The sequence below is a fragment of the Papaver somniferum genome, unplaced genomic scaffold (assembly GCF_003573695.1).
Source record: "Papaver somniferum cultivar HN1 unplaced genomic scaffold, ASM357369v1 unplaced-scaffold_119, whole genome shotgun sequence".
Classification (NCBI taxonomy): domain Eukaryota; kingdom Viridiplantae; phylum Streptophyta; class Magnoliopsida; order Ranunculales; family Papaveraceae; genus Papaver; species Papaver somniferum.
In genome coordinates this window covers 4,584,399-4,609,215 of record NW_020620936.1, presented here as the reverse complement: position 1 = coordinate 4,609,215, position 24,817 = coordinate 4,584,399, and the positions used below count along the sequence as shown (strand labels likewise).

The window sequence follows — 24,817 nt, the reverse complement described above, 5'->3', positions numbered from 1 at the left end:
TGTAACAAATTTCATATTTGAATCAAATGAAAGACAAAGCCAATACAAAAATAAAGAGTTCATAAAAATGTTGAATTTTTTATACATTAACTCAAATAAGTCTACTATCTTTGTTATAAGTCGGAAGTTGATTTCTGAGACTAAATTGTAAACAAGATAAACTCATCTTTAACAGAAAAAGTTTGAAAAATGTATTGTTATCACAATTAATATGTTCTAAGCCATTACTACGAAGAGTAAAAATTGCATTTCTGTGTACGTTGATTCAAGAAAATATGAAGGAAGTAAAATTTCACAATATAAGAAGGATGAAAGACCAGACAGAACTAATCCAAATTCTAACAAATTTCATCTATTTGAATCAAATTGAAAGACAAAGCCAAGACAAAATAATGATTCATAAAAATGTTGAATTTTTTATACGTTAACTCAAAAAAGTCTATACTCTTCGTTATAAGTCGGAAGTTGATTTATGAGAATAAATTATAAACTAGATAAACTCATCTTTAACAGAAAAAGTTTGAAAAATGTATTGTAATCACAAATAATATGTTCTAAGGCATTACGTCTAGTAAAAATTGCATTTCTATGTACGTTGATTCAAGAAAATATGAAGGATGTCAAATTTCACTTTAGAAGAAGGACGAAAGACCAAGCAGAACTAATCCAAATCCTAACAAATTTCATCGATCTTGAATCAAATAGAAAGACAAAATCAACACAAAAAGAAAGAATTCATAAAAATGTTGAATTTTATATATGTTAACTCAAAAAGTCTACACACTTCGTTATACGTCTGAAATTGATTTCTGAGACTAAATTGTAAACTAGATAAACTCATCTTTAACAGAAAAAGTTTGAAAAATGTATTGTAATCACAAATATTATGTTCTAAGGCATTACGTCTAGTAAAAATTGCATTTCTATGTACGTTGATTCAAGAAAATATGAAGGAAGTCAAATTTCACAATAGAAGAAGGATGAAAGACCAGCCAGAACTAATCCAAATTCTTACAAATTTCATCTATTTGAATCAAATTGAAAGACAGAGCCAATATAAAAATAAAGATTTCATAAAATGTTGAATTTTTTATACGTTAACTCAAGAAAAACCTACACTCTTCGTTATAAGTCGGAAGTTGATTTCTGAGACTAAATTGTAAACTAGATAAACTCATCTTTAACAGAAATTTTTTGAAAAATGTATTGTAATCACAATTAATATGTTCTAAGGTAGTACGTCTAGTAAAAATTGCATTTCTATGTACGTTGATTCAAGAAAATATTAAGGAAGTCAAATTTCACAATAGAAGAAGGATGAAAGACCAAGAAGAACTAATCCAAATCCTAACAAATTTCATCTATCTTGAATCAAATAGAAATACAAAGCCAACACAAAAAGAAAGAGTTCATAAAAATGTTGAATTTTATGTACGTTAACTCAAAAAAGTCTACACACTTCGTTATACATCTGAAATTGATTTCTGAGACTAAATTGTAAACTAGATAAACTCATCTTTAACAGAAAAAGTTTGAAAAATGTATTTTAATCACAAATTATATGTTCTAAGGAATTACTTCTAGTAAAAATTTTGCATTTCTATGTACGTTAATTCAAGAAAATACGAAGGAAGCCAAATTTCAAAATAGAAAAGGGATGAAAGACCAGCCAGAACTAATCTAAATTGTAACAAATTTCATATATTTGAATCAAATGAAAATACAAATCCAATACAAAAATAAAGAGTTCATAAAAATGTTGAATTTTTTATACATTAACTCAAATAAGTCTACTATCTTTGTTATAAGTCGGAAGTTGATTTCTGAGACTAAATTGTAAACAAGATAAACTCATCTTTAACAGAAAAAGTTTGAAAAATGTATTGTTATCACAATTAATATTTTCTAAGCCATTACGTCTAGTAAAAATTGCATTTCTGTGTACGTTGATTCAAGAAAATATGAAGGAAGTAAAATTTCACAATATAAGAAGGATGAAAGACCAGCCAGAACTAATCCAAATTCTAACAAATTTCATCTATTTGAATCATATTGAAAGACAAAGCCAAGACAAAAATAAAGAATTCATTAAAATGTTGAATTTTTTATACGTTAACTCAAAAAAGTCTACACTCTTCGTTATAAGTCGGAAGTTGATTTCTGAGACTAAATTATAAACTAGATAAACTCATCTTTAACAGAAAAAGTTTGAAAAATGTATTGTAATCACAATAAGGCAGTACGTGTAGTAAAAATTGCATTTCTATGTACGTTGATTCAAGAATATATGAAGGAAGTCAAATTTCACTATAGAAGAATGACGAAAAACCAAGCAGAACTAATCCAAATCCTAACAAATTTCATCTATCTTGAATCAAATAGAAAGATAAAGCCAACACAAAAAGAAAGTATTCATAAAATTGTTGAATTTTATATACGTTAACTTAAAAAGTCTACACACTTCGTTATAATTCGGAAATTGATTTCTGAGATTAAATTGCAAACTAGATAAACTCATCTTTAACATAAAAAGTTTGAAAAATGTATTGTAATTACAATCAATATGTTCTAAGGCAATACGTCTAATAAAAATTGCATTTCTATGTACGTTGATTAAAGAAAATATGAAGGAAGTCAAATTTCACAATAGAAGAAGGATGAAAGACCAAGAAGAACTAATCCAAATCCTAACAAATTTCACCTATCTTGAATCAAATAGAAAGACAAAGCCAACACAAAAAGAAAGAGTTCATAAAAATGTTGAGTTTTATATACGCTAACTCAAAAAAATCTACACACTTCGCTATAAGTCCTAAATTGATTTCTGAAACTAAATTGTAAACTGGATAAACTCATCTTTAACAGAAAAAGTTTGAAAAATGTATTGTAATCAAAATTAATATGTTCTAAGGCAGTACGTCTAGTAAATATTGCATTTCTATGTACGTTGATTCAAGAATATATGAAGGAAGTCAAATTTCAATATAGAAGAAGGACGAAAGACCAAGCAGAACTAATTCAAATCCTAACAAATTTCATCTATCTTGAATCAAATAGGAAGACAAAACCAACAAAAAAAGAAAGAGTTCATAAAAATATTGAATTTTATATAAGTTAACTCAAAAAGGTCTTCACACTTCGTTATAAGTCTGAAATTGATTTCTGAAACTAAATTGTAAACTAGATAAACTCATCTTTAACAGAAAAAGTTTGAAAAATGTTTTTTTTTGCTAGGTCAAAATGGTTTATTAAAGCAAAAAAATGTAATTACAAGAATTACAAAATGGGAGGCTCAAGGCTTCCCTACCCCCATAAACCAAAGGGGCAAAAAAAAATTAAAACACATAAAATAAGCTCCTAAACAATTAAAAACAACATAAAGATGAAAACTAGGTAAATTAGAAACGTTTTCGCCCCTTATTTCCAAATCTAAAATTCTTCTTCTTGGGAATGAGACCAACAATAATTTGAGTCAAATCATAGTCATCATAAGTCGTTTTGTAATCATCTTCATAATCAGCATAAGTTCTTCATTTTCATCTGAAGCATAATTACCACCCGAAACAAGCTTAGTAGGAGATTGAGATTTCTTCTTAGTTAACATTTTATCTAGTTGCTATTTTTTTTTCCTTGAAATAGTCTTGTCTATAAACTGGATCTCTAATGAATTTAGCACGCACTTCATCAATCTATCTGAAATAGTCTTGAAAAATGTATTGTAATCACAAATAATATGTTCTAAGGCATTACGTTTAGCGAAATTTGCATTTCTATGTAAGGTGATTCAAGAAAATATGAAGGAAGTCAAATTTCAAAATATAAGAAGGATGAAAGACCAGCCAGAACTAATCCAAATTCTAAAAAAATTCATCTATCTTGAATCAACTAGAAAGATAAAGCCAACACAAAAAGAAAGTATTCATAAAAATGTTGAATTTTATATACGTTAACTCAAAAAGGCTACACACTTCGTTATAAGTCGGAAATTGATTTCTGAGACTAAATTGTAAACTAGATAAACTCATCTTTAACAGAAAAAGTTTGAAAAATGTATTGTTATCACAATTAATATGTTCTAAGCCATTACGTCTAGTAAAAATTGCATTTTTGTGTATGCTGATTCAAGAAAATATGAAGGAAGTAAAATTTCACAATATAAGAAGGATGAAAGACCAGCCAGAACTAATCCAAATTCTAACAAATTTCATCTATTTGAATCAAATTGAAAGACAAAGCCAAGACAAAAATAAAGAATTCATAAAAATGTTGAATTTTTTATACGTTAACTCAAAAAAGTCTACACTCTTCGTTATAAGTCGGAAGTTGATTTCTGAGACTAAATTGTAAACTAGATAAACTCATCTTTAACAGAATAAGTTTGAAAAATGTATTGTAATCACAATTAATATGTTCTAAGGCAGTACGTCTAGTAAAAATTGCATTTCTATGTACGTTGATTCAAGAATATATGAAGGAAGTCAAATTTCACTATAGAAGAATGACGAAAAACCAAGCAGAACTAATCCAAATCCTAACAAATTTCATCTATCTTGAATCAAATAGAAAGATAAAGCCAACACAAAAATAAAGTATTCATAAAAATGTTGAATTTTATACACGTTAACTCAAAAAGTCTACACACTTCGTTATAAGTCGGAAATTGATTTCTGAGACTAAATTGTAAACTAGATAAACTCATCTTTAACAGAAAAAGTTTGAAAAATGTATTGTAATTACAATCAATATGTTCTAAGGCAATACGTCTAGTAAAAATTGCATTTCTATGTACGTTGATTCAAGAAAATATGAAGGAAGTCAAATTTCACAATAGAAGAAGGATGAAAGACCAAGAAGAACTAATCCAAATCCTAACAAATTTCATCTATCTTGAATCAAATAGAAAGACAAAGCCAACACAAAAAGAAAGAGTTCATAAAAATGTTGAGTTTTATATACGTTAACTCAAAAAAGTCTACACACTTCGTTATAAGTCTGAAATTGATTTCTAAAACTAAATTGTAAACTGGATAAACTCATCTTTAACAGAAAAAGTTTGAAAAATGTATTGTAATCAAAATTAATATGTTCTAAGGCAGTACGTCTAGTAAATATTGCATTTCTATGTACATTGATTCAAGAATATATGAAGGAAGTCAAATTTCACTATAGAAGAAGGACGAAAGACCAAGCAGAACTAATTCAAATCCTAACAAATTCCATCTATCTTGAATCAAATAGAAAGACAAAACCAACACAAAAAGAAAGAGTTCATAAAAATATTGAATTTTATATAAGTTAACTCAAAAAGGTCTACACACTTCGTTATAAGTCTGAAATTGATTTCTGAAACTAAATTGTAAACTAGATAAACTCATCTTTAACAGAAAAAGTTTGAAAAATGTTTTTTTTTTTGCTAGGTCAAAATGGTTTATTAAAGCAAAAAAACGTATTTACAAGAATTACAAAATGGGAGGCTCAAGGCCTCCCTACCCCCATAAACCAAAGGGGCAAAAAAAAATTAAAACACATAAAATAAGCTCCTAAACAATTAAAAACAACACAAAGAAGAAAACTAGGTAAATTAGAAACGTTTTCGCCCCTTATTTCCAAATCTAAAATTCTTCTTCTTGGGAATGAGACCAGCAATAATTTGAGTCAAATCATAGTCACCATAAGTCGTTTTGTAATCATCTTCATAATCAGCATAAGTTTCAGCATAGTCACAATTCTCTTCATTTTCATCTGAAGCATAATTACCACCCGGAACAAGCTTAATAGGAGATTGAGCTTTCTTCTTAGTTAACATTCTATCTAGTTGCTCTTTTTTTTCCTTGAAATAGTCTTGTCTATAAACTGGATCTCTAATGAATTTAGCACGCACTTCATCAATCTATCTGAAATAGTCTTGAAAAATGTATTGTAATCACAAATAATATGTTCTAAGGCATTACGTCTAGTGAAAATTGCATTTCTATGTACGGTGATTCAAGAAAATATGAAGGAAGTCAAATTTAAAAATATAAGAAGGATGAAAGACCAGCCAGAACTAATCCAAATTCTAACAAATCATCTATTTGGATCAAATTAAAAGACAAAGCCGATACAAAAATAAAGAGTTCATAAAAATGTTGAATTTATTATACGTTCTCCAGTAGTTGTTCATAATGCTTTTGTTTCTAGTATTGCTAATATTTGGATTTGTTACTTGGATGGGTTAAATTCTTTGGTTGTAAATAGGAGTAAACAGGCTATTACGGTTGTTGTTGATGGTGTGCACATTTCTTTTGTTCATGCTAGTTATGTTCAGGTGACAAGAAGGAGACTTTGGCAGCAGCTTGATATACAAGACACAGTCACGCCTTGGCTGATCATGGGCGATTTCAATTGTGTATTGCGTTTAGATGAGAAAAAAGGGGGGCTAGAACCTAGAACTTCAGTCATTAATGAGTTTAGTTATTGGATCGATGATAATAACCTTTTTGAGGCAGATTCTTTGGGTTCTAAATTCACTTGAACGAATGGTCAATCTGGTTCACATAGAATCATCAGCAAACTTGATAGGGAGGTTATTAATGATGCTTGGCTAGCAAAGTTTGAGAATTGGCGGTGTAAATCTCTTCCTAGGGAAGTTTCCGACCATTCTACACTTCTTGGTTATCCTTTTAGAGTTCAAAAAATGTGGTTCTTACATGCTGATTTTAGTCGTATGGTCAGTGAGAGTTGGAATGCTCCAGTTCATGGGTCTCCGGATTTCATTTTTCCTTACAAGATGAAGAGGCTGAAAGTGGCGATGAAAGATTGGAATCTTAGAGTTTTTGGCAATATTAATTCTCGGTTGAAGCAAAACCAACTTCGCTTTGAGAATGCGGCTAGAAATTCATATGAGGATCCTAGTGATATTGCTAAACTAAATGCTATGAAGGACGCTATGGCTACCCTTTCTGAGACTCAGTTACAGCAAGTTACTCTGCTGAAACAAAAGTCAAGAAACCAATGGTTAGTTGAAGGCTCAAGCAACACGAGTTTCTTTCATAACAACATTCGAATTAGGAGGAGTAGTAACACTATTTCTGAATTGGTTGATGTCAATGGTGATTCCATAACTGATTATGATCAATTGAGAAATCATGTTGTTCAATTTATGAAGATAAATTCAACGGCCCACATCTAGATATTGATGAAGATTTATTCAACTTTGATCATCCTTCCATCACTATGGAAGAAAGTAATGATATGGATAGAATTCCTTCTCCGGAGGAAATCAGAAAAGCTGTTTTTGATTTGGGTGCGGATAGTGCTCCGGGTCCGGATGGTTTTTCTGGTTGTTTCTACCGCCACTGTTGGGATATCTTTCAGGATGACTTGATAAAGGACATTATATATTGTTGGAATACTGGTCATATTCCAAATGGTGTCAATTCTTCCTTGATTATTCTGCTGGCCAAGGTAAGAGGTGCTAATACTCATCGTAACTTTAGGCCTATTGGTCTTAGTAATTTTTTCTTTAAGTTTTTTATTAAGATTCTAGCTTCTAGACTGAGCCCTGTTTTGGACAAGCTTGTTTCTGATGAACAAGTGGCTTTTATGAAGGGTCGTAATATTCATGAAAATATCAGTCTAGCCTCAGAAATGGTTAATGAACTCCATATCAAGCGTAAGGATGGCAACCTTGGTCTTAAACTTGATATCTCTCAAGCATTTGACACGGTGAGTTGGTCTTTTGTTTTAGAAGTTTTTCGTCGATATGGCTTCTCTGAGAAATGGTGTGCTTGGTTGTTGGATATTTTGAATTCTGCTAGAATCTCTATTCTTTTGAATGGCAATCCGGAGGGCTATTTCAAAATTAATAGAGGTTTACGTCAAGGTGATCCCCTATCTCCCTTGATTTTTGTGTTGATTGAAGATGTTCTTAGAAGAAATATTACGAAACTCTTTCGTGATAAGAAAATGACTCATATGGTTACAAGAAATGGGTTTTCTCCTACTCACCTATTTTTTGCTGATGACGTTATGATTTTCTGTAAGGGAAATCAAAAAAGTGTGCACAATTTGGTGGATTTGTTGGGAAAATACCAAACGGCTTCAGGTCAAACGGCATGTCGTCAAAAGAGTAAAATCTACTATGGTGGTGGTTCTTTGAGTAGGAGAATTTACCTTGCTGATTTCTTGGGAATGAGTGTTGCCACATTTCCAGATCGTTACTTGGGAGTTCAAATCATGACTGGTACGGTTAGGTATCATCATATTTGTAATGTGATTGAGAAAATTAAAGCTCAACTTGCAGGGTGGAAGGGGAGATTGCTTTCTTTTCATGACTGTATTGTTCTTGTTGAGTCAGTTATTGCAAGCTATTCGATTCATAATATGGCAGTCTATAAATGGCCTAAAAAATTCATATTGCAATGTGAAAGGGCTATTAGGAATTTTATTTGGTCAGGAGATTCAAATGTCAGTCGGGCAGTTGTGGTGGCTTTTGATAAAATCTGTTGCCCTTTGGAGGAGGGGGGTTTAGGCATAACTCGCATGGCAACCATGAATAAGGCGCTTATAATGAAGTTATGGTGGAGTATTCGGAATTCTAAGAAGAAGTGGGCTGGTTTTCTTAGGGCCAAGTTTTTTGGAAGAAATGGTTGTATCAAAAACTATGGGGTCAAATCAACAATTATGGCAGGCATTCGTTGGGTTCATAAGCTTGTGGAAAACAATTCTAAAATGTTGTTGGGTGATGGTAGGTCAACTTCGTTTTATTTTGACATTTGGTGTGGAGATATGTGTATTGCAGACTTTCTTGATGACCAAAGTTTGGATATAACGATCATGGTGGGAGATTTTTGGGCTGGCGACCATTGGAATTTTCCTGCTATTCACCTTGAACGTTTGGTTGTTGCTGGAGTGGAGATAAACAATATGCCATCACCGCTTGGAGGAGAGGATAACAGGATCTGGATGCGGAACTTAAAGGGAGTGTTCAGCGTCATCTCAGCCAAGGATATTATTCGGAAAAAATACCCTACTGTGGAGTGGTCTTCTTTGATCTTGAGAAGTGAAGTTCATCCAGTGCTGGCGGCACAAAACTGGAAATTCATCAGAGGGGAATGTGCTACATATGATCTGTTACAAGAAAGGTTCAAAATTCAACTTGCCAGTAAGTGCAGTCTGTGTGGGAATGCCGAAGAAACCCTGGATCACGTGTTGTTTAGCTGCAGTTTTGCTACTCGATCCTGGAATTGGCTTACGCAGATTTTTGGATTAAATCCTAACTCTAACCTTGTTGTTTCTTGTAAGGCAGCTAAAGGGCGCAGTTAGATTATTCGTGAACTGTGGCTAGTAGCAAACCTGGTGATTAAATATGAGATATGGTCGTTGAGGAACAAAGGTGTTTTTGAGCACAAGAAGCTTAACTGGAGTATGTTTTTCAAGAGAGTTTTGAAGCTGATTCAAGACTATACAGTTCTCCTAAAGGGTTACATGAAAAGCAGCGTTGAAGATGTTTTTATTTTGGACTATTTTAGTGTGCAGCATAGAAGAGTCAAAGGTCAGCAACCTGTTGAGTGCTTTTGGCAACCTCCGGAGAGTGATGAGCTTCAAATTTGTTGTGACGGTGCAGCAAGGGGAAATCCTGGTAGAGCTGGAGCAGGTGTGGTGGCGCGAGATGCATCTTGTAATGTTATTGGAGCTATGTCGATCGGCTTGGGAGTTACAACTAATTACTTGGCTGAATTGTATGGAATCATTGTTGGAATGGAATGGGATACAAGATGTGGTGTAAGGCATATTTGCATCCGGTCAGATTCTTATGGTGTGGTAGAGGCGTTGAAAAATTCTAATTTGCCCTGGTTTGCAAGGAAAAGGTGGTTAATGGTTTGTAGAAACTATGACTCCATTAGATTTATTCATACTTACAGAGAAGCAAATTCTGCGGCGGATTCTATGGCTAAGCGAGGGTGTTATCTTGACAATGGTGTTGGAATGCATTATGAAGGAAGACCTATTTTTTTTAATTTCAGTTGAATATCCAAATGTTGCTTATTATAGATTTAAATAGTTTTCAAGTTTTTTTGGTTGCTTTGACCTCTTTTCTTGTAAACTATATCTTGTAAATTTTGTTATCTATTAATACAATTTTTGACTTATCAAGAAAAAAAAAAGTACCCAACGATTTTTCCATGGCAAGTAGCGTTTTTCAATCCAAAAACTCTAGCGGCAAGCCTGGAAACTTGACCCACATGGAAGCATGTAAGGCCCTTTGTTGTCAGCGTCAAAACCTGGAAACCATTCAATTAGGTTTAGCTTTTGATGATCGAAAAACCATGCTTCAACATTCAACAACTTGTCTTTATCAGCTTGTGATTGCAACTTGATTGTAAAGAAACCCTTGTTCATTGGAACAAATTGGACACGTCCCTGACCTAAGTGCCATTGTTCCTCAAGGTTGTTCTTCACATCTTGAAAGTTAACTCCTTTTAAATATAAACACCCAATAAGGCTAAATTTCCAAATATCACATCCTTCCAAATAGAACGATTCATGAAGCACCACAGCAGGTTTCTCTTCTTTCACAGTTGGAATAGGTAGCGAACTTAGGTCTATTGAGGTCGTTGGCAACTGTTGTTTTCCCTTAACTTGATCAGCATAAGTGAGAGTTCTCAACTGAGTATTTTGAGAACTATCACCCATCTTGAATCACCAAAGTGATGATCCAAGATGAAGTGCGTGAAATTTTTTTGAAAAAAAATGCAAAACCCTAAAATCGCCAGAGCAAAATTAGGAGAGAGAAAAAAGAAAAAAATGATTATTTGACCAAGAAACAAAATATTATGCTTCACCAAAAAGCAAGGAACAAATGGATTTTGGAGGGAGCTAGTAACTCTAGTTTTCTGCGTAATAGCATTCGCATTCGTAAAGGTAATCACACTATTTCTGAGATCGTGGATGATGCTGCTAATACTATCACAGATGGGGATCAATTGTGCCAACATGTTGTTTCTTATTATGAGAACAAGTTTAATGGTGTGGAAATGCCGGTTGAAGATCAGATTTTTGATTACGATCATTTGTCTATTACTTTGGAGGAACAACAACGTATGGACAGTTTGCCTACGGTGGAGGAGATTCAAAAGGATGTTTTTGATTTAGGGGCTCACAGTGCTCCGGGTCCTGATGGTTTCTCGGGTTGTTTCTATAAGCATTGTTGGGAGATTATCCAACGTGATTTATTTGTAGCAATTCTTTTTTTCTGGCAACATAAATTTACTCCTAGTGGGGCTAATTCGAGTCTTATTATTCTCCTGGCAAAGGTTAAAGGAGCTAATTCTCTTCGGAATGTTAGACCTATTGGCCTTAGTAATTTCTTTTTCAAGATCTTTACTAAAATTGTAACTACCAGACTGGGAAGTGTTTTGGAAAAACTTGTCTCTGAGGAACAAGTGGCTTTCATGAAAGAGAGAAATATTCACGAAAATATTAGCTTGGCCTCTGAGATGGTTAATGAGCTTCATATTAAAAGCAAGGATGGCGATTTGGGAATGAAATTGGATATTTCTCAGGCTTTTGATACTGTTAGTTGGTCTTTTTGTTTTGGAGGTGCTCCGCAGTTATGGTTTCTCTGAGGATTGGTGTACATGGATCCATTCTATCTTACAATCTGCTCGTATTTCTGTTCTTTTAAATTTCCGTCCGGAAGGGTTCTTCAAAATTAATAGCGGTTTACGTCAAGGTGATACCCTTTCTTCCTTGATTTTTGTTTTGATTGAAGATGTCCTTAGCAGGAACATTTCTAAGCTTTTTAAGGAGAAGAAAATGTCACCAATGGTTACGAGAAATGGTATTTCCCCTACTCATTTATTCTTTGATGATGATATTATGATTTTTTGTAAAGGAAATATGAAAAGTGTGAGAAATATGGTTTCTTTACTAGAGCAGTATCATCGTGTTTCTGGGCAAACCGTTTGCAGGCAAAAAAAGTAAAATTTATTATGATGGGGGGTCTTTGAGTAGACGGAGAACTATTGTTGATTTTCTTGGTATGAGTCTTGCTTCTTTTCCTGATCGTTATTTAGGAGTGCAAATCATGCCAGGGGCGGTGAGATATAGAATATATGTACTGTCATTGATAAAATAAAAAATCAATTAGCTGTCTGGAAAGGTAAAATGCTTTCATTCCAGGATAGAGTGGTGCTTGTTAAAACCTTCATTGCTAGTTATTCCATCCATAATATGGCGGTTTATAAATGGCCTCTAAAGTTCATTCAACAATGCGAAAGGGTGATTCAGAATTTTATTTGGTCTAGGGATTCCGGAATATCCAGGGATTTTGTTGTTGGTTTTGATAAAGTCTGTTCTCCTCTTTCTGAAGGGGGACTTGGTCTTACCAGATTGAGTGTCATGAATAAGGCTTTTGTTGCTAAACTCTGGTCGAAAATCAAAAGATCACATAAGAAATGGGCTCGGTTCTTAGAAGCTAAATACACTTGTAGGGACGGTAAAGTGAAGGATTATGGGATAAAATCTACTATTCTGCCTGGTGTTCGTTGGGTTGATAGAATGGTTGCTCAAAATACTAAATCTTTGATTAGTGATGGGAGATCCACGTCTCTTTATTTTGATATCTGGTTGGTACCGTTTCTATCGCTGATATTTTAGGAGATCAGAACTTGGATAGGTCAGCAAAAGTGAGCGAAATAATTATGGACGGGGATTGGTTTATCAATAATACTCACGGTGAAAATTTGTTACCGGCTAGAGTTAATCTCGCTACTCTTCCCAGGTTGCATCATGGACCAGATTTTTTTTTTTGGATGCCGGATTTGAAGGGGGTTTTCTCTATAAGTTCTGCTAGGGAGATTATTCGTCAAAAATATCATGTTCTTCGTGGAGTTGCTTTACTCTGGCGCAAGGAAGTTCACCCAATGCTTGCGGCACAAAAATGGAAAATAATGAGGGGAGCATGTGCGACTCTCGACAAAGTCCATAGCGGTTTCAAGATCTCTCTTTCTAACAGATGTTGTTTGTGCAGGTCTGTGGAGGAGTCCTTAGACCATATCCTTTGGTCGTGTACTTTTGCTCAGAGTGCCAGGACGTGGATAGCTAAAATTTTTGGTTTACGGCCTCACCAAGATTTCATAATTGCTTACAAGTCTGCCGAAAGAAAAAGTCCAATTGTTAAAGACTTGTGGTTGATTGTTGTGCTTGTTACTCGGTCTGAACTTTGGAATATTAGAAACAAAATTGTTTTTGAAAACAAGATGATCAGCTGGAGTTTCTTCAGGAAGCGCATTTCCACTCTTATTCATGATTATTCTTCGAGATTAAAGAGTTTCATGTTCAATTTTGTTGAGGAATTGCAAATTCTGAATTTTTTTAATGTACATCATAGACAAGTCAATCATACAGTTCCGGTGGAAGTTTTCTGGGTGCCTCCGGAAAGTGGAGAGATTATGCTATATTGTGATGGAGCAACTCGTGGTAATGGAGCCGGTATAGCTGGAGCAGGTGTTGTAGTCCGTGATGAAGAGTGTAACGTTCTTGGAGCAATGAGCATTGGCCTGGGCATTACAAATAGTTTTATTGCGGAATTATATGGAATTATTGTTGGATTGGAATGGGCTGTCAAGTGGGGAATTAGACGTGTGCTGATTTGGTCGGATTCTGTTAGTGCTATTTATGCTTTGGAAAATATGGCTCTGCCTTGGTTTGTTATTCAACGTTAGGAAGATGTTCGACAATTATATGATTCAATCCGTTTTAAACATACATATCGTGAAACCAATTTTGTTACGGATATTATGGCAAAAAGAGGATGTCTACTAGGTGAAGGGGAAGGGATAAACTATGATGGAAGACCTGATTTTCTTAATTCTATAGAATATCCTCATGTTTCTTATTTTAGATTTAAATAGTTTATACGTTTTTGGGATTTCTCTGACCTCTTTTCTTGTATTCTATTTGTAAATATCTCTTTTATTTAATATAATTTTTTGACTTACCAAAAAAAATATTTATGAACTCTTTATTTTTGTGTTGGCTTTGTCTTTCTATTTGATTCAAGATAGGTGAAATTTGTTAGGAATTAGATTAGTTCTGCTTGGTCTTTCATCCTTCTTCTATTGTGAAATTGGACTTCCTTCATATTTTCTTGAATCAACGTACATAGAAATGCAATTTTCACTAGACGTATTTCCTTAGAACATATTAATTGTGATTACAATACATTTTTCAAACTTTTCTGTTAAAGATGAGTTTATCTAGTTTACAATTTAGTCTCAGAAATCAATTTACAACTTATAACGAAGTGTGTAGACTTTTTTGAGTTAACGTATATAAAATTCAACATTTTTATGAACTCTTTCCTTTTGTGTTGGCTTTGTGTTTCTATCTGATTCAAGATAGATGAAATTTGTTAGGATTTGGATTAGTTCTGCTTGGTCTTTCATCCTTCTTCTATTGTGAAATTTGACTTCCTTCATATTTTCTTGAATCAACGTACATAGAAATGCAATTTTTACTAGACATATTTCCTTAGAACATATTAATTGTGAATTCAATACATTTTTCAAACTTTTTCTGTTAAAGATGAGTTTATCTAGTTTACAATTTAGTCTCAGAAATCAATTTACGACTTATAACGAAGTGTGTAGACTTTTTTGAGTTAACCTATATAAAATTCAACATTTTTATGAACTCTTTCCTTTTGTGTTGGCTTTGTCTTTCTATATGATTCAAGATAGATGAAATTTGTTAGGATTTGGATTAGTTCTGCTTGGTCTTTCATCCTTCTTCTATTGTGAAATTTGACTTTCTTCATATTTTCTTGAATCAACGTACATAGAAATGCAGTTTTTACTAGACGTATTGCCTCAGAACATATTAATTGTGATTACAATACATTTTTCAAACTTTTTCTTTTTTTTTTTGGTAAGTCCAAATTGTATTGATGAATAGCCAATATGTACAAAGAGTTTACAAGAAAAGAGGTCCGAAGAACCCAAAAACTTACAAACTACTTAAATCTGAAATATGAAATATTTGGATATTCTAACGAATGAAGAAAATATGGTCTTTCATCATAGTTTAACCCTTCACCATTTCTTAGAGAACAACCCCTCTTTGCCATGTTGTCTGCCGCGAAGTTAGCCTCATGATATGTGTGCACAAAACGAATGGAAACATATCTACTTTGAATCAAACTCCACTTGTGTTTAACAAACCAAGGAACGTTCGAAGTTGTCAATGCTGTAATAGCACCAACCGAGTCTGAACGAACAAGGACCTTATTTTCAAACTTTTTCTGTTAAAGGTGAGTTTATGTAGTTTACAATTTAGTCTCAAAAATCAATTTCTGACTTATAACAAAGTGTGTAGAGATTTTTGAGTTAACTTATATAAAATTCAACATTTTTATGAACTCTTTCTTTTCGTGTTAGCTTTGTCTTTCTATTTGATTCAAGATTGATGAAATTTGTTAGGATTTGGATTAGTTCTGCTTGGTCTTTCATCCTTCTTCTTGTGAAATTTGATTTCCTTTATATTTTATTGAATCAACGTACATAGAAATGCAATTTTTACTGGACGTATTGCCTTAGAAAGCAAAAGACCAAGCAAGCAAATTTTTTCCCTCTCCTAACTTTGCTTTGGCGATTTTAGGGTTTTCAAATTTTTTTCAAAAACTTTTTTCCGCGCTTCATCTTGGATCATCTCTTTGGTGATCAAAGATGGGGGAACAATCGGTTGGTGAGTCTAGTCATCAAAAGCTAACGTTTGCTGAACTTGTTATGGGAAAAAACAAAAAAAACCATGTTTCTACTGCTATCGACATTACTACTCTACCAAACCCTACTATCAAAGATGGAAAACCGGTTGTGGTTATTCCGCAAGATTATTATGAAGAGGGCTATCAAATATGGTGCTTCAGTCTCATTGGGAGGCTGGATCTCAAGGGTATCAAACTCAATGATGTTAAGATTAACTTGGAACAACAATGGAAGCTTGGAGAGGCTAAGGTGCAGTTCATCCCCATGAACTGGGGATTCTTCATCATCAAGTTGTTAACACAGGAAGACAAAGAAAAAGTTTATCGTGTGGGTAATAAGGATCCATGGATTGTGAACGAGCAACCTTTACGTCTGATCGAATGGTATCCAGGGTTCGATGCTGATAAACAATGTACCTCTCACTCTACCGTCTGGGTCAAGTTTCCAGGTCTTCCGGTTGAAATGTGGGTGGAGAAGACGTTGTTAGCTTTGGGAAAATCTCTTGGAACTCCTATTGTGGTTGATAAGAGAACCCTAAACCATGAGTACGGGCATTACGCCTCAGTCCTAATCGATATTGATTTTGCAAAGCTTAATACAGATTATGTTTATGTTGAAGTTGGTGGGCAATTTTTTGCAACCATTTAAAACTTGAAAAGGCCGAAATACTGTTCCAAGTGCAAAATAGTTGGTCACCTAGACTCAGAGTGCAGAAAGAAGCATGTTACTGCAGTTAATACGCCACCCGCTACTGCCAGTACGTCGCAACAATCTAATGCTCTAGTTATCCACCAGGGTGACACTAATACGGCATGGCAAGTTGCAGGTCAAAAGAAGAATGGTAAAGAAAATCGAAAGGGAACAGTTGATAACAACGTACAGCCTGCTACTGTGAGCATTGAAGACACTGTTGAGTTGGAACAACAGTTACAAGATGAACTCGTGAATTCCGAAGTTGTTTTGCTCAGGGATACAGCTGAGTTTGAGAGAGCGAAACAAGCTAAGCTTGCGCATTCAGTTTTAGTTAACATGGCAAAGTCGTTGAGTATTGTTGCCTTGAATACTAATCCAGTTGGGAATGTTGAATTGGCAAGAACTAGACTTCCTAATCCTGGTAGGATTCCTGTTTTATCTTTGTCTACATCGGTGTGTGATACTCTTGAAGAAAGTTCAGAATATATCTCTCATAACAAATTCAATATTCTGGGATCAGTTGGTGAGACTTTGAATAACCCTCTTTTGGAGATTAATAAGGTTGATGAAGTAGCTAAACGTGCTAAGCAGCAGCAGTTGATAGCTCTTCAAGCAAAAATTGATGCTTTGAGAGATAATGATTCCATGTCGGACTCGGAAGAATCTGAATTGGGAGTTCGTGCTCGAAAGTGTTCTTCACCAAGACTAAAATCCTCCTCAAATACTTCTCATCAAGTAAAGCTATCTAAAAATCAAACCCCCAAAGTTTAATTATGCGGGTTCTCTTTTGGAACATAAATGGAGTTGCTCGTGATGCAGATCAATGTAAACTTAGAGAGTTAATTAGGGAGTTCAAGCCGGATATTTTTTGTCTTGCGGAACCAAAAGTTCATTGCTCGGTTGGTTTTGGTAATAGACTTCAGTTAGAAGGTTTTTATCCACATGTTATTCATAATGGGACTGCTTCTAGTATTGCTAATATGTGGATTTGCTACATAAATGGTATTGTTCCCTCGGTTATTAATAGGAGCAAACATGCCATAACAGTTGAGGTTGATGGAGTTCATATCTCGTTAGTTCATGCTAGTTATGCTCAGGTTACTAGGCGAAGGATTTGGCAGCAGCTTAATAGCCATGATACGTCGACCTCGTGGCTTATCATGGGACATTTCAATTGTATACTTCGACTTGATGAGAAAAAGGGTGGTCTTCAGCCTAGGACTTCAGCAATTAATGAATCAACGTACATAGAAATGCAATTTTTACTAGACGTATTGCCTTAGAACATATTAATTATAATTACAATACATTTTTCAAACTTTTTCAGTTAAAGATGAGTTTATATAGTTTACAATTTAGTCTCAGGAAGACGGAGAGTTTTATGAGGATGTCTTGGGTAATTATGCTTTTGATACGGATATTATGGATGGGATTTTTTCTAAGAGAAAATCGTATAGAGTTGGTAGCAGCAGAAGTAAATTGAAAGGAGTTGGCTATAGATATAGGTAGCTTCTTTTATTTTTATTTTTTGTGGTTATTGCTTTTGTTATTTCTTAATCGTTATTTAGTCCCCTTTGGTTTATGGAGTAGGGAGAATTGTGCTCCAATTTTGTAATTCTTGTAATTACGTTTTTTTGCTTTAATAAAATTTTTTGACCTAGCAAAAAAAAAACAATTTAGTCTCAGAAATCAATTTCCGACTTATAACGAAATGTGTAGACTCTTTTGAGTTAACGTATATAAAATTCAACATTTTTATGAACTCTTTCTTTTTATGTTGGCTTTGTCTTTCTATTAGATTCAAGATAGATGAAATTTGTTAGGATTTGGATTAGTTCTGCATGGTCTTTCATCTTTCTTCTATTGTGAAATTTGACTTCCTTCATATTTTCTTGAATCAACGTACATAGAAATGCAATTTTTACTAGACGTATTGTTTAGAACATATTAATTGTAATTACAATACATTTTTCAAACTTTTTCTGTTAAAGATGAGTTTATCTAGTTTACAATTTAGTCTCAGAAATCAATTTCCGACTTATAACGAAATGTGTAGACTTTTTTGAGTTAACGTATATAAAATTCAACATTTTTATGAACTCTTTCTTTTTGTGTTGGCTTTGTCGTTCTATTTGATTCAAGATAGATGAAATTTGTTAGGATTTGGATTAGTTCTGCATGGTCTTTCATCCTTCTTCTATTGTGAAATTTGACTTCCTTCATATTTTCTTGAATCAACGTACATAGAAATGCAATTTTTACTAGACGTATTGCCTTAGAACATATTAATTATAATTACAATACATTTTTCAAAAGTTTTCTTTTAAAGATGAGTATATCTAGTTTACAATTTAGTCTCAGAAATCACTTTACGACTTATAACGAAATGTGTAGACTTTTTTGAGTTAACGTATATAAAATTCAACATTTTTATGAACTCTTTCTTTTTGTGTTGGCTTTGTCTTTCTATTTGTAACAAGATAGATGAAATTTGTTAGGATTTGGATTAGTTCTGCATGGTCTTTCATCCTTCTTTTATTGTGAAATTTGACTTCCTTCATATTTTCTTGAATTAACGTAAATAGAATTGCAATTGTGACTAGACGTATTGCCTTAGCACATACTGATTGTAATTACAATACATTTTCAAACTTTTTCTGTTAAAGATGAGTCTATCTAGTTTATAATTTAGTCTCAGAAATCATTTTCCGACTTATAACGAAGTGTGTAGACTTTTTTGAGTTAACGTATATTAAATTCAACATTTTTATGAACTCTTTCTTTTTGTGTTGGATTTGTCTTTCTATTTGATTCAAGATAGATGAAATTTGTTAGGATTTGGATTAGTTCTGCATGGTCTTTCAGAAATCCTAACAAATTTCATCTATCTTGAATTCTCTCTCTTGGCTCTGAGGCGATTTTCCTTAGGGTTTAGGGTTTTCAAACTTTTCAATTTTTTTTGATTCTCCTCAATCATCTACGGGTGATTTGAGATGGGAGATGCTTCTCATGCGTCTCATGTTAGGTCTCGTACTTATGCTGATCAGGTGAAGGGGAAGCAACAGCTTCCAACAACATCTATTGATCTCAGTTCTTTACCATTGCCAACGTTAAAAGAAGGCAAACCAGCGATTGTTTTACCTGAATCTTTCTATTTGGAAGGTTGTGATATTTGGAAATTCAGTCTTATTGGACGTTTAGATTTCAAAGGAATTACTTTCCAAGAAGTGAAGGATGATTTGGAACATCAATGGCAGCTAGGTCAAGGTGCGGTTCAGCTAATTCCTATGAGTAGAGGTTTCTTCACCATCAAGTTACAATCCCAAACAGCAAAAGACAAGCTTTTGAATGCTGAAGCTTGGTTTTTTAGGCATCAAAAGCTAACCCTAATTGAATGGTTTCCTGGTTTTGATGCTGAAAAACAAAGATCATCTCATGCTTCCGTGTGGGTTTCTTTTCCAGGGCTTCCATTAGAATTCTGGACAGAAAAAACGCTATTGTCCTTGGCTAAATCATTAGGAACTTCAATTGTGGTTGATAGACGTACTCTTGCTCATGAATATGGTCACTTTGCATCACTTTTGGTGGATATTAATTTTGCTGAAGCAGCTACTGATGCTATTCATATTACGGTTGGGGGTTTAGATTTTTGGCAATCTGTTGAGATTCAAAAAGTTCCAAAATATTGTTCCAAGTGCAAGTTGATTGGGCATACTGATCATGAATGTAGAAAGCAGCACAAGGAAAATACTGAGCGACAACTTGTGGTAAGCAAACAAGTTAGCATTGATGATTCTCAACCTGGCGTGAGCAATATTCCTAAACCTGCTGGTGGGGAATGGAAAGTGGCTAGGCGTAAGAAGAAGGGAAAGAAAAAATCTCACAACGTCAATGTAGATGTTCGTGATGTTGTTGATAATATTGCTGGTGAAGAAGCTGATGTGGAGTTTGCTGCTAAGCTGGTGAAGGCTCAGCAGTTGGAGGTTGTTATGGCACAAGCCAAAGCTGATTTTGAATCTGTCTATGTTGAATTGGCGAGAACTAAACAAGCGCAGGCTTCAAAATCAGTTTTAGTTAAGAATGGAAAAGTGGGTGAAACTAATCCATCAACTATAACAAGTTTGGTTGGAACTAGGATTCCCAAACCTGTTAGGATTGTGACCGCAACTCCTACTCCTCTTTGTGATCAGCTTACGGCTGGGGAGTTTCTTTTAAATAAAAACAGATATAATGCTATTGAAACAATTCAAGATGTGGAGGAGAGTTCAGCTGATGCAAAGTTTAGGGCTGATCAAGAAGCTAGGCGTGTTCGCATGCAATCCATGCATAAGGTAGTGAACACTACTGAGGGTAGGAATACTTCTGATTCCGAGTCTCTTCAGGACTCCAATTTGAGAATTTGTGCTGAAAAAGGAAGTTTACCAAGAATTAATTCTGGTACAACTTCTCAGATTGATACTAACTCCTCCAAATCTGGTTTTTAATGCGTGTTCTATATTGGAACATAAATGGCATTGCACGTGATGCTGCTAAGAATAAGTTGCGTGAGTTATTTCATGATTTCAAGCCGGATATTTTATGTATTGCAGAGCCAAAGGTACATTGTACTTTAAATTTCTTGCAAACTTTATATGTGGATGGCTATAAGAAAGAAGTTATTCATAATTCTGTTGGTTCGTCTAAAGGAAACATATGTATTTTTTGGTCCAGCTGCATAGCTACGCCTGTAGTTATGATTTCTAGTAGGCAAGGTATTACTATTGAAGTAGAGGGGGTTTTGATTTCCTTTGTTCATGCTAGCTGTTTACGTGTCACGAGAAGAAGTTTATGGCAAAAACTTTCTTCAGTTGATAATAATACTCCATGGTTGGTTATGGGTGATTTTAATTGTGTTCTTCGCAATGAGGAGAAGAGAGGAGGTAGACAACCACGTACTTCAGTCATCAATGATTTTAGTGATTGGATGGAGGATAATGATCTTTTTGAAGCTGATTTTTTGGGTTCTAAGTTCACTTGGGCTAATGGCCAATCTGGTGTTTGTAGAATACTTTGTAAGCTAGATAGAGCTTTGATCAATGAGGCGTGGCTTATTAAGTTTGAGAATTGGAGGTGTAAAGCTCTTCCTCGTGAAGTTTCTGACCATTCCACTCTTATTGGATTTCCTTTTGTTAATACTAGACCGAAACGAGCTCCTTTTAGAGTTCAGAAGATGTGGTTTTCTCATTCAGACTTCATGCGCATGGTGAGTGAGAGTTGGAACGCCCCTATTACTGGTACGCCGACTTTTATTTTTCCTTCCAAACTTAAAAGGTTAAAGGTTATCATGAAAGAGTGGAATTTACGTGTCTTTGGCAATGTGTATGCTAAGATCAAGCAAGCGCAGTTGACTATGGAAGTGGCGCTTACAATTTCAGATGAGGATCCAGAGGATGTAACTGAGCTGAATTATGCCAAAGAGGCTTCAGTTACACTTCAGGAAATTCGTGCACAACAAGCTACTATGTTGAAGCAAAAGTCAAGAAATAAATGGCTTCAGGAAGGTGCTAGTAATACTTCTTTTTTTCATGCCAATATTAGGACTAGAAGGAGTAGTAACATGATTTCGGAGTTGGTGGATGATAATGGGGTTGTTATAACTGATTGTGACCAAATTAAAGACCACACCGTGGCCTATTTTGAGGATAAATTTAATGGTGCTGAGTTGCCTATTGATGATGCTTTGTTTCAATATGATCATACATTATTTCCGTGGAAGATAGTCAGAGAATGGATGAGATTCCTACTATTGAAGAGATTAAGAATGCTGTTTTTGATCTTGGCGCTGATAGTGCCCCTGGGCCGGATGGTTTCTCTGGTTGTTTCTATAGGCATTGCTGGGATGTGATTCAGCAAGACCTTTTCAATGCTGTCACGTATTGCCGGCGTCGGCAGATGATTCCTCAAGGTACTAATTCTAGTCTTATTATTTTACTTGCCAAGTTTAGAGGGGCCAATTCTCTTCGAAACTTCAGGCCTATTGGTCTTAGTAATTTTTTCTTTAAGATTTTTACTAAGATTTTAGCTACAAGACTGGGGAGTGTTCTTGATAATTTAGTTTCAGAAGAGAAAGTTGCTTTTATGAAGGGGAGAAATATTCATGAGAACATTAGTGTGGCGTCGAAGATGATCAATGATTTAAAAACTAAGCGGAGGGATGGTAATTTGGGGTTGAAGCTAGATATTACTCAAGATTTTGACACGGTTAGCTGGTCCTTTGTCTTAGAGGTTTTTCGAAAATATGGTTTCTCTCATACATGGTGTTCTTGGATCTGGTCAATCCTTAATTCAGCAAGGATTTCTATTCTTCTTAATGGAAGTCCTGAGGGTTTCTTCACAATCAATAGAGGTCTGAGGCAAGGTGATCCTTTATCTCCCCTTATTTTTGTTTTTATTGAAGATGTTCTGAGTAGAAATCTCACGAAGTTGTTTGTGGAAAAGAAGATGACGCCAATGCTCTCGAAGAAACGTATTTCTCCCACTCATCTTTTCTTTGCTGATGACATTATGATTTTTTGTAAAGGCAATATGAAGAGTTTGCGTAATCTTCTAGCTTTGCTTGGTAAATATCAAAGTGCCTCTGGGCAATCTGTTTGTCGTCAAAAGAGTAAGGTTTATTATGGTAGTGGTTCCTTGAGTCGCTGTGGAACAATCACTAATTTACTTGGTATGGAAGTTTCCAATTTTCCGAACAGGTATTTGGGAGTTCAGATCATGCCTGGGGCTGTTAGATATCGTCACATTAGCAATGTGATAGAGAAAATAACGAATCAACTTTCGGTTTGGAAGGGAAGATTACTTTCTTTTCAAGATAGAGTTGTTCTTATTAATTCAGTGATAGCAAGCTTTGCCATTCACAACATGGCGGTGTACAAGTGGCCTAGAAAGTTTGTTTAACAGGCGGAAAGAGCCATTCGTAATTTTCTTTGGTCTGGTGATGCTGATGTTACTAGGAAATTTGTTGTTGGGTATCCTAAAGTTTGTTGTCCTCTGAAGGAAGGTGGTCTTGGTATAACCAGCATGGTTGTTATTAATAAAGCTCTCCTCATGAAGCTGTGGTGGAGTATTCGTTCTTCAGACAAGAAATGGGCTCGTTTTTTATGGGCAAAGTTTACTACTAGAAATGGTGGTATCAAACGTTATGGTGTGAATTCTTCAATTTTGCCGGGCATTAAATTGATTCATTCTATTGTGGACAAGCATTCTAAGGTTCTTATTGGTGATGGGAGGGCTACATCTCTTTATTTTGATGTTTGGTATGGGAATGAGAGCATTGCTGATATGCTTAATGAAACTGATCTAGACAGAAATGTTAAGGTTAGTGATATTAATCATAAGCTACAATGGAGACGGTGGATTGCAGTCAAGGAATTCAGGTGCAGGTGAAGGTTTCTGTTGTGAAGTTGTGTTGCAGAGAAGCTACAATGGAGACGGTGGATTGCAGTCAAGAAAAAAAGATGCGCTGAAGCTTATGTTGCTGGCTTGAAGAAATGGTGATACTGGATTATGTGTTGTGACAGAATGGCTCGAGGTGAAGTGGTACTGGTGCTCAGGTTATGGAATTGGCTTACAGAGCTGATTACAAGAAGTGCAGTTACAAGTTCACTGTTTCCGACTAATGAGTTGTCGTTGTTCTAAGCATCAGGTGGTCTTGGAAGTTAGAATGTATGTGTGCTGCTATAAATTAATCCTAGGCAGAGATGGAGCTGAAGGCAATGAGATTGCAGCTGAAGTGGTAATGGTTTAAGCTACAACACTGGAGATTCAGGGAAGTAAGAAGTTGTTGTTGCTGTAAAATGTTAGCGGGTTGCAGGATGGCTGCCAGATACATGAAACTGAAGGAGAACAGTTGTTGCTGCCGTAATGGTTTGAAGACGGTGAATACAGTCGGAATTTGATGGACATGGTGTTGGCAGTGGCTCGGATTTGGTCAAGACCAGGCTGCAAACATCAGCAAGTAGCTGATTGAAGATTAATGTTGTTTCCATGGGTACCGTAGCTATGCGTGAAGGTCTATGAAGAGATTCTGGATTCAAATTGCTTCTGTAATTGCTGCTAATGGAGCTGGTGATGAATGAGTGTGTTCGAGGTCGAGACCAAGCTGGTGATGGCAGTAAGGGAAGAAGATGAGCAAGTTTTGGAAGGCTGTTAAGTGTGTTATGGTAGTGAAATGCAGCTGCTGGAGTGGATTGAGTTTGGTTGCAGTTGAACCAAGAAGTGGAATTGGAGGCTGCTGTGATGATGTTGATGTGGAATGAGTAGATGTATGTTAGGAATGCAGGGATTTGAATGGCCTAGAATTGGCCGGGAACTGAGCAGAAACAGGGAAGACTCTGCCG

At 34.9% G+C, this 24,817-nt stretch overlaps 2 protein-coding genes across 2 annotated transcripts; both read left to right on the top strand.

The window, feature by feature from the left end:
- Window positions 1–10,817: 10,817 nt before the first annotated feature.
- On the top strand, window positions 10,818–11,609 carry LOC113330827. The gene has a single exon (XM_026577633.1). The coding sequence runs from the start codon at window positions 10,818–10,820 to the stop codon at window positions 11,607–11,609; it is 792 nt and encodes a 263-aa protein (XP_026433418.1).
- A 7,826-nt stretch (window positions 11,610–19,435) lies between these two features.
- Window positions 19,436–20,926, top strand: LOC113330826. Its single transcript, XM_026577632.1, has 2 exons — window positions 19,436–20,476; window positions 20,633–20,926. Exons 1-2 carry the CDS (start codon window positions 19,436–19,438, stop codon window positions 20,924–20,926), a joined length of 1,335 nt encoding a protein of 444 aa, XP_026433417.1.
- The last annotated feature ends 3,891 nt before the right edge of the window (window positions 20,927–24,817 follow it).